Below are 10387 nucleotides of genomic sequence, written 5' to 3'. Positions count from 1 at the left end.
AGAGAAGCAACTCAGGATACAATTCTGCAAGCCTCACATATTAAGAGGGGTCCTTGGAGGAGACTAAGGAGTACCTGGGAGATGAGAGGGAAACCAAGAGGGTAGCATCAGGGGACAATGAAACAGGTGTCATCATGCCTGCACAGGTAAAGACAAGGCTTCAGAGTGACCCTGCCATCTAATGAAGGCTGGCCAGCCTGTAGTGGCCTGTGTTTGAGAGAGCGAGGAAGTGGGTCAGTGAAGGTAGAGGACCTCAGGTTCAGAGGGTAGCAGGGAGCCAGTGCAATGAGCCACATCTGATGGTGGCTGGGGCCATTTTTAGACTGAGAAGGCAGTGGAGATGAACTCAGGAAAGGAGGACAGCCAGAGCTGAGGGCTGACTGAGTGCATCAGGCTCTAGACCAGAGGTGGTAACTGTTAATCATTCATCAAACATTTGCTGAGTGTGTATTGAGCACGAGGCAGTGCCTAGAGCTGAATATTGAGTGGTGAATACACTACGTTGCCATGATTCCTGAGGAGGCCATCTGGGGAGAAGGATGTAGGACACCCGTCTGCCTCTCTTTCTCTCCTGCGGAACTCAACTCTCTTGAGCAACCTTGGCAATAACACTCCCCTGTGGGGCCCAGGAGAGACCCAAACCTTGCCAGGGAGATGGAGAAACTATTTCTCTAGTTGCACATCAGGCAGACTTGCGCACTGCCCAGCAAGCTCGGTGGGGCAACAACAGCCCACTGAGGCAAGCCTCGGCCCACATCCTGGCAGACACCCAGGGATAGGTGGATCAGGAAGGCTCCTGACTGGGTCTTTGCATCAGGCCCAGGCTGGGCATAAAGGAGAGACTTGCAGGCTGAGAGGAGGGAGACTTGGGGACCATGGAGACCCAGAAGGACAGCCCCTCCCTGGGACGGTGGTCACTGTTGCTACTGCTGCTGGGCCTGGTGATCACTCCGGCTGCCTCCCGGGCCCTTAGCTACAGGGAGGCTGTGCTCCGTGCTGTGAATGGCTTCAACCAGCGGTCCTCGGAGGAGAATCTCTACCGTCTCCTGCAGCTGAACTCACAGCCCAAGGGAGTGAGTCGAGGAGGGGGCAGTGAGGAAAGAGGCTCTGCTCCAGCCAGCAGGTCTTGGCCATACTGTCCCTCCCTTTGTTCATGCTTTGCTCACGTCCAGACGGCTTTTCTCCCTTTAAGTGTAGTCCCACCTCTTCCAGGAAAACTTCCCAGATCTGTGTGCCACTACCTGCCCCCCAGCATGAGTGCTTCTTGCCTTAGAATCTTTACTGTATAAAAAGGTGTCACTCCCCATCAGCCTTCTGGAAATTCCAGGGATAAGAGTGGGATTTCGGGCTCTGGGGTGTGACTTCCCTGCCCAGGGATGGGCTCTGCTTGGCCTTGAGATTCCAGTGGCAATATCTTTCCCTCCAGGAGGCCTCTGCTTTCCCTTGGTCCCCTGAGCGGGAGACGTTACGCATTAGAGCCTGTCTGAGGTCCCCTCATGCTCTCTCATCTTGGTGAGGGCAGGAATGGGCTCTGTCTTCCTCATCTCTGTGCCTTAGCACAAAGCCAGTGCCAGGCAGATAGCAGGGGTTGTTAAAAAGCTGTTCTCTTAGCTGGGAGGCAGGTGGGGTGGGCAGGGAGACATATTAGAGAAGGTAAGCATGAACCTGACTCTCGTCTTCCCATTTCCTCTTCTGCCCAGGATGAGGATCCAAACATCCCAAAGCCTGTGAGCTTCACAGTGAAGGAGACTGTGTGTCCCAAGACGACACAGCAGCCTCTGGAGCAGTGTGGTTTCAAGGACAATGGGGTGAGGCTGGGGGCGCTGGCAGATGCCCCCCAAGGAACTGAACAAGAGGCTTCCTGGGACTGTTTCCAGCTGTGGGGGTGAGGCTGGGAGGTTATGGCATGGGCGTTCCAATTTGACCTGGAGCCTCCTCTTCTTAGCTGGTGAAACAGTGTGAAGGGACAGTCATCCTGGACGAGGACACGGGCTACTTTGACCTCAACTGTGATTCAGTGAGTGATCCCTTCTGGGTTGTAGGGGTTGATGGGGTGGTGGTGCATGGCCAATTAGCCACCTTCACATCCAGGCAGAGAAAGCCTCATCTACCCTTGGCTTCTCCCTCAACCTGAACCTCAGGTCTCCAGGACTGGCTCTACAATCCCCTAGAACAGCAGGTTTTCAAAGTGTGGTCCTGAGAGCCTGGGAATTTGTTAGAAATGCAAATTCTCAGCTCCTACTCCGACCTACAGAATCAGATTCTGGGGTGGAGCCCAGCAACCTGGAGTTTAACAAATCCTCCAGGGGATTCTGACTCCTGTTGAAGCTTGAGAGCCACTTAGAGTAATGAGTTTTAAGCTGTGAGACTCTGGGAAGCCCTCTGCCATCTCTGGGACAGTTTCTTCATCTGTCTATGGGTGTAGGGATTCAATCAACCACATACTCTAAAGGTTATAGCCAGAGGATGAACTGGAGCCCCAAGGCTCCTAGGGTGGCCCAAGAAGGGGGTTGTCTAGGAGGGGAGGGGTCTTGTCTTGACCCTGGATCCAGCCCAGCCCCCATAAAGAAACTGCTTCTTTCTGATGCACAGATCCTGCAAGTCAAGAAAATTGACCAGCTGAAAGAGCTCATCACGACAGGGGGGCAGAAGATTGGCAAAAAGATTAGGAGAATTGGCCAGAGAATCAAGGATTTTTTAAAGAATCTTCAGCCCAGGGAGGAGAAGTCCTAAGGGCCTGCTTTGCCCTGGCTTAGGCTTCTGGACCCTGAAAAATAAATTTTTGTGAAAGCAACTTCCTCTTCCAAGATTCAATTTTACTTATCTTGCCTCCTCCCACTTACCATGACCGAAGCCTCAATTCTGGGAGGACTTATGCATGTGTGTGCATGTGTGCATGCACCTGCCCATGCAAAACACAAAGGTGGGGGCAGCTAAGGGGTGAGGCTGCAGGGCCAGGAGCGCCAGGACAGTGTCTCTATTCTCAGGATTCTTCCCCATGCCCTTTACATGCCTCCCACCATCTTCATTGAACACCCAGTAGTGATGGAGGAGATCTACCCTGTGTGTAGTGGTAGTGGAGGTGCTGTAGAGCTGTTCCTGCTCATATAGAGATGACAGCTGAGGGAGGGGCCAGACATTTTGTTAAACACAGAGACGCAGTTCAGTCTCCTGGCTGGCTGGGTTCTATGGTCAGCCTTCTGGTATAATTCCCATAAAGTTCCAATTCCCTTTGAAAATCTTAACTCTGGAAAATCCCACCACTCCTGGCGTCTCTTCTGGCATTGGAAAACATCACTGTTTCTTTAGCTGGGTAGCAGATTTAAGTTGGGAGCTTTAATGTTGGGAACATTTGGTACCATTAAAAACAAGAATCATGCTCAGTAGGCTGAAGAGCTCTGGCTAGGAGAGACATGGGTGTTTCAGACACTGTCAATGTCTTGCCCACTTGCCATTCAGTAGCTGACTAGAAGCTCCTGTGGCTCTGGGCTAGGGGCAGACTGGAAGTTCTGGGGAATTGGCACTCCAGAGAGCAGTCTCAACCAAAGATTGGTGGGAATTGGCAGACAAATATTTTCTCTTTCTCTTCCTTGTTCCTTGGGTGGGCCCACTCTAAGATGTGTTATACATCTCCCAGGTCCCCAGCTGGTTGTGCCCCTGTTGCTCACAGCAATGACCTATTCATTAACACATCCTGTTCTGGCTTCTGTTCCTGTTCCGTCTCACTTCCTTATGTTCCTGCTGTTGCTTTCTGTATTTGCCTGCCAAATAAACTACTTCCACTTGCATCCTTGTCTTAGGTCTGCTTCTGGGTCAGCCTAAAATAAGACATAGATGTCCTGCTCTGAGAGCAACAGGAAGCAGGATATCACATAGCATTTACTTTATTATCTGTCATGCTTGCTTCTTCCTAGTGAGCAGGTCATATTAAGGTTTTCTGCTTTTCATGGCTCTCACTTTCCAAAGTGGGCCCATAGTGAGTGGGCTCTAACTTGACCCTCCCTTCTGTGACAACCACTGTTCACTAATTACTGGATGCCCTATCCAGTCATGGGCCATCGTTGTAATTACCCTGGAAATCAGAGTTAATTGTCTTAGTGAAGGGATGTGGCTTTCTCTGATTACAAGGATCTGAAAAGGCTCTTGCTTTAGGAAATAGGTTTCCTCTTCCATCAAAGGTGTTCATATTTGTGTGTACTTTATTTAGTTTTTATACTTTTCTAACTGTCCCTTGGATCATGACCTGAACCAAAGGCAGATGCTCAACCGACTGATCCACCCAGGTGCCCCTGCTTAGATTATTTTTGTAGTTGCTTTAGATTCAGTCCTCTTAACTGCTCCTTAGATGGCCTTTGCTCCTTGTGGCTAGCTTGGGGGCAAAAGCATGAGCTCAGGAACCATGCTTTTAGCTTGGTCTTTTTAGGGCAGGATGGCCCACACAGATGTTTGTGATGAGAGGAACCACCCCAAACAGACAAGATCAGAGCATCTAGTGATGTTAATGTTGACCTGTATCAGTCACCAAAGCTGTGGGCTGCTGCCTCCAGAGCACATAATAGGTAGGCATCCAAGGAATGGTAGTCCCTCTCTTCCCTTTAGGGGAGAGGTTTTGATGTATAAAACTTGTATTTTCTGGTTTTTCCGAGAATGACTTTGGTGGCTCAAGACTGGAATGTCTTTAAACACAAGGTGGAGGAAGCGTATTGTCTAGCTGTGATCTCATGGTGTAAATCATTGCTAGGAACTCAAAGTTTGGGGCCACATTCACTGGAACAGCCCCAGAATGCATAGCAGGTCAGGTGAATTACTTGGTGCCTTGTAACCAGCCAGATGCCACCTGTGAGGAAGATGAGTGGAGTTTGGCCTTGTCAGCATCTGCTCACCTAGTGCTGAATGTCACTGTGTTGCACTAAAGATGAACAATATTTTCTACTTGTGATCTCAATGCCAGTTTTGGGATTTTTGTTTGTGTGTTTTTGTTTTTAAAGCTCTTGATTGGGGGCACCTGGGTGGCTCAATCAGTTCAGTTGATTTCAGCTTGGATCATGATCTCAGGGTCGAGAGATTGAGCCCCCCTATCAGGCTCCACATTCAGCATGGAGCCTGCTTGAGTTTCTCTCCCTCTGTGCCCCCCATGTACACTCACACACACATACTCTCTCTCTCTCTCCAATAAATAAATACATCTTTAAAACTTTTTGATTGGTATAAAAGCCTCTAAATAAATCAGTGTGGTGGATATTGAAATGTTTCTATGGGTCTATGTCTATCTTTTTGCTGCCAAACTGCCCCGTAGTAAGAGCTTTAGCTTTAGAGCACATGGGTTCATGGATTTTACAAAATAAGCATGGTGGAGCTGTGCTCAGTTGAGTAGGAGGTGTTTTTCCCCTCTTCCACATGTTGGAGCCAGTCAGCCTAATGGTTTTTGTGACCACCAATGATCCTCCCTGTTCACAAAGGTCTTTGTAGCATTTGAAAGACACTGAGCACCTGCACCTAGTTTGGCCGGATCCTGTTTTCCAGGACGAGGATGTGTACATCAGTGTGGTTCTGACGGGAATCTGTGGTCTGGTTATAGTACTGTCACCCTGCAGTTGGTTCCGGGGCCCAAGGGCAGGTCTGGCTAACCACCTCAGGAGCTTGGGGTACTGCATCTTTTGTCTAGGGTGGAAAACCAAGTTAGGGGAGCTTATAGAATCCAGAAAAACTTGAGGTAAAAAAGCAATCCAAACGAACCATTAGTATGCAGGGGGGTAGACCAAGAGGAGAATCCTGAAGAAGGTCCAGGGTGGACTGGACAGCTGAACCAGACGTGGTGGTTTCACAAGGAGCCAGAGGAATTTCTCAAGCTGAACCTGTAGTCCCATGAGCTTTGTCAAGAGTAGGGGGTGGGGGACACTTAGAAGCCTCTGCCAAAGTTAGCCACTGGCAATGTCTGCTCTTTTCCTTCCCTACCTCCTCCTTGAGGAAGATAAAGGGTAACCTCCCCATGTTGTTTGGTTGGGTAAAGCCAAAACTAAAAAACAGGAAAAAAACCAAAAAAACAAAAAAAAAAAACCCTCACACACACAAGGTAGGAAAACGTCAAATAACTTCCCCAGGATAGACAGATTTATTTAAATTCCCTGAAAAAGAGTTTGGTGAGCTAAATACAGCACAGTCTCACCCAACCACGGCACAATCTTTTTATCTCATTACCCACACTGTGTGCTAGGGAATGGAAATTTCATATGACTAGTCTGCGAAATCTGAATAGTGTGCAACTTGGCAAGCCTCAGCTACAATTGGTAAAAGAGAAGACAGTTTTCTTGCCCATTGCCAAACTCCGGCGTCAGAGCCATCCTAGGTCTTGCTCACCCTTCCTGTCTACCAGCATAGCCCCACCCTCTGTCCTGCCTGCTCCTAGGATGCTGCTAATTTCACCCAAGGAGCACAGCAGAGCTCAGACCCATCAATAACCTCCCCCACCAGGAGTGTTCCTGGTTGATGGTGCCGGATTCAAAGTCCCAGGGATGCAGAGAGGGAAGGGCTTTGGGAGGGTTGGGTGCACAGGAGAGGTGGCCGTGGTTATCCTTGTCTGGATAGATGAAGGAGGCTTCTGGGTAAGGCTGCCTCAGGCCAGAGCTGTGGGGCGCACTTTCTCCCATAGACACACTTAGTCCATCCAGTCCCTAAATACATTATTCCATTCCTTCCTAGAATAATAATTCCATAGCATTTTCACAATAATGACAGTGTAACATCTGTAATTACAATCTGATTTTGAATATGATCTCTTTACCTAATGAATATTTAAATCAGAACATAAGAATATGCTGAATTTGTTAGAACCAGCCTAGTTTTATTTATTTATTTATTTTTTTTTAATATTTTATTTTATTTTTTTTTTAATTTTTATTTATTTATGATAGTCACAGAGAGAGAGAGAGAGGCAGAGACACAGGCAGAGGGAGAAGCAGGCTCCATGCACCGGGATCCCGACGTGGGATTCGATCCCGGGTCTCCAGGATCGCGCCCTGGGCCAAAGGCAGGCGCTAAACTGCTGCGCCACCCAGGGATCCCCCAGCCTAGTTTTAAATACTCAGCTTTATTTACAAAGGAAATCCCAGTTAAACTGCCTGAGAAGTAGTGATTTTTAAGCCTTCTTCCCTGTATCTGAGAGGAGGTGTGTTGGGTGGACATAGGAACCCCTCATTTACATTTTGCTGATGGGGAAACTAGGATGCTAAAGCAAGGAAATGGTGGGTTTTAGATTTTCCATCAGTTCTTTTGGATTGCAAATTCAGTGTATTCAACCACGATATTATATTGCTCAAGATGAGATAATCTGAGAGGATCAAAGGTCACTAAAAAACACGGAGAGCATAAAGGAAAAATAAGTCCTTCACACTCTCTCCCCAACCTGGCTAACTGCTCCGGGATCCAAGACCCGCAGGAGCCTCTCCATCTCACAGCTCAGAGCTGGAGGCTGCGGCCTCGGTCCGGAGAGCCAGGCAGAGCCTCATCTCGGTGGGGAGAATGAAGGTCACGGCCTCGAGCATGGGGACATCATGGCCCTGATCAGGTGGGCCAGGGCTCTGGTCACCTGTGGTTATGGCTCAAGAAAGTGGCATTAAGGGGCACCTGGATGGCTCAGTCGAGCATCTGCCTTGGCTCTGGTGGGGAGGCCTGGGGGTCCTGGGGTCCTGGGATGGAGCCCGCTGTGGGGCTCCCTGCTCAGCGGGGAGTCTGCTTCTCCCTCTCCCTCTGCCCCTTCCCTCCGCTCCTGCATAGTCTCTCTTTCTCTCCAACAAATAAATAAAATCTTTTTTTATTTTTATTTTTTTTTAACATTTTATTTAGGGACGCCTGGGTGGCTTAGCGGTTGCGCTTCTGCCTTTGGCTTGGGGCATGATCCCGGGATCCAGGATCAAGTCCCCCATCGGGCTCCTTCTGGAAGCCTGCTTCTCCCTCTGCCTCTCTCTCTCTCTCTCTCACTCTCTCTCTCTCTCTCTCTCTCTCTCTCATGAATGAATAAATTTTACTTATTTACGCATGAAAGACACACAGAGGCAGAGACACAGGCAGAGGGAGAAGTGGGCTCTTCAAGCGGAGCCTGATGTGGTACTCGATCCTAGACCCCGGGATCACGCCCTGAGCTGAAGGCAGACGCTCAACTGCTGAGCCACCCAGGCGACCCAATAAATAAAATCTTAAAAAAAAAAAACAAAAAAAAAGTGGCATTAAAATCTCTCTCACCCCCCCCCCCCTTTTTAAGATTTTATTTATTTATTCATGAGAGACAGGCAGGCAGAGGAAGCCCAATTTGGGACTTGATCCCAGGACTCGGGGATCACAACCTGAGCCAAAGGCAGATGCTGGACCATTGAGCCACTCAGGTGCACCTGGAAGTTCAAGTTTAAAGTGTAATTAAATACAGCAGTTCTGTGTTTCATAGGTTTTTTGGTATCCCAAATCATATTTTTGTTCATTTATTTAAAACCTAAAACTGGGCAGCCTGGGTGGCTCAGCGGTTTAGCACCACCTTCAGCCCAAGGTGTGGTCTTGAAGACCAGGGATCCAGTCCAACGTCGGGCTCCCTGCATGGAGCCTACTACTCCCCGCACCCCCCCCCCCCCCCCCCCCGTCCCTCATGAGTGAATAAATAAAATATTTAAAAATAAATAAATAGGAAACCCTGGGTGGCTCAGCGGCAAACCCGGGATCGAGTCCCGCGTCAGGCTCCCTGCGTGGAGCCTGCTTCTCCCTCAGCCTTTGTCTCTGCCTCTTTGTGTCTCTCATGAATAAATAAATAAAATCTTTAAAAAATAAAAATAAAAAAATAAATCCTAAAACTGATTATTTATCTAGGTTGACAAATACAAAACTATCCAGGATATTCTTGAGTTCTTTTTTTTTTAATTTTTATTTATTCATGGTAGTCACACAGAGAGAGAGAGAGAGGCAGAGACACAGGCAGAGGGAAAAGCAGGCTCCATGCACCAGGAGCCTGACGTGGGATTCGATCCCGGGTCCCCAGGATCCCGCCCTGGGCCAAAGGCAGGCGCTAAACCTCTGCGCCACCCAGGGATCCCTATTCTTGAGTTCTTAAGAGCTATATTTTCAGAGTTGCACACAAATTTCTATCAGAAGATTTTTCAGGATTTCTCTTCCTTTGGCATAGCGAAGAATTAGATAGTTCTGGTTTGTTTTATTTCTATCTAATTGGATCTGTTTTGAACTCTTTTCATCTGACTTGAATTGGCCCCCTTTTACTCCATTTGGGTTTTGACCTAGTTTCTCCATCTCTTTCAATGTAGATTCACCCATTTAAATTTGCTTTCAACTGACTTAATTTGGCCTTGTTTTTATCTTGTTTCATCTGGTCTTTTTTTTTTTTTTTTTTAAAGATTTTATTTATTTATTCATGAGAGACACAGAGAGAGAGAGGCAGAGACACAGACAGAGGGAGAAGCAGGCTCCATGCAGGGAGTCCAATGTGGGACTGGATCCTGGGACCCCAGGATCACAGCCTGAGCCGAAGGCAGACGCTTAACTGCTGAGCCACCCAGGCATCCCTCATCTGGTCTTCTTATTCTCTATGCTCATACATTTTGATGATTCTGAGACTATGTTAAAATTGCCTTAAAATAACCTGATTCAAATTAATCTTCACACTGAGATTTTGGATCCAATTGGATCCATTTCAGGATTTAAACTGTTTTGCTACTCTTGATTCATCCTTTCCTTCTTCTCCATATTTTTTTTCTCTTGTTGCTGAATTTTTATTTTTATTTTTATTTATTTATTTTTTTAAAGATTGTATTTATTTATGATAGACATGGAGAGAGAGAGAGAGACAGAGACAGAGACAGAGACAGAGACACAGGCAGAGGGAAAGGCAGGCTCCATGCCAGGAACCCGATGTGGGACTTGATCCCCAGGCTCCAGGATCACGCCCTGGGCCAAAGACAGGTGCTAAACCGCTGAGCAACCCAGGGATCCCCTGTTGCTGAATTTTTAAAAGCAAGTCCCATATAATGTGACATACCACTTCTAAAAATATCACAGTGCAACTCTACTAAATAAGGACATTTTGCTTTACATAACCACAGTATCATTATCACATCTCACAAAATTATCAGTAGTGCCTTCATATCATCTAACACTCAGTCCATGTTCAGATTTACCTGAACATCTCAAAAAAGTCTTTTTGCAAATTTGGATCAGGATCCAGACAAGATCCACAAATTCCTTTTTTTTTTTAAATGTCTCTTAAATCTGTAACAATTCTTCCTTCTTCTGCTGGTTTTTCCCCATAGGCCTTGGATCTGTTTGTAATGCTGTGAATCTAGAATATAAATCTGTTTTAGATAATATCATAAAGTAATTTTTACAAAGATTGTAA

The 10387-nt window shown here is 47.3% G+C and overlaps 1 protein-coding gene across 1 annotated transcript; it reads left to right on the top strand.

The window, feature by feature from the left end:
* The first annotated feature begins 738 nt into the window (after positions 1-738).
* On the top strand, positions 739-2794 carry CAMP (cathelicidin antimicrobial peptide). Its single transcript, XM_072786359.1, has 4 exons — positions 739-1073; positions 1701-1808; positions 1946-2017; positions 2593-2794. Exons 1-4 carry the CDS (start codon positions 876-878, stop codon positions 2731-2733), a joined length of 519 nt encoding a protein of 172 aa, XP_072642460.1. The 5' UTR covers positions 739-875; the 3' UTR covers positions 2734-2794.
* Positions 2795-10387: the final 7593 nt, after the last annotated feature.

The sequence above is a fragment of the Canis lupus genome, chromosome 19, assembly GCF_048164855.1.
Source record: "Canis lupus baileyi chromosome 19, mCanLup2.hap1, whole genome shotgun sequence".
NCBI classification, from domain to species: Eukaryota; Metazoa; Chordata; class Mammalia; order Carnivora; family Canidae; genus Canis; species Canis lupus.
The sequence above is the reverse complement of the archived record's forward strand: the minus strand, read 5'-3'. Positions and strand labels throughout refer to the sequence as shown.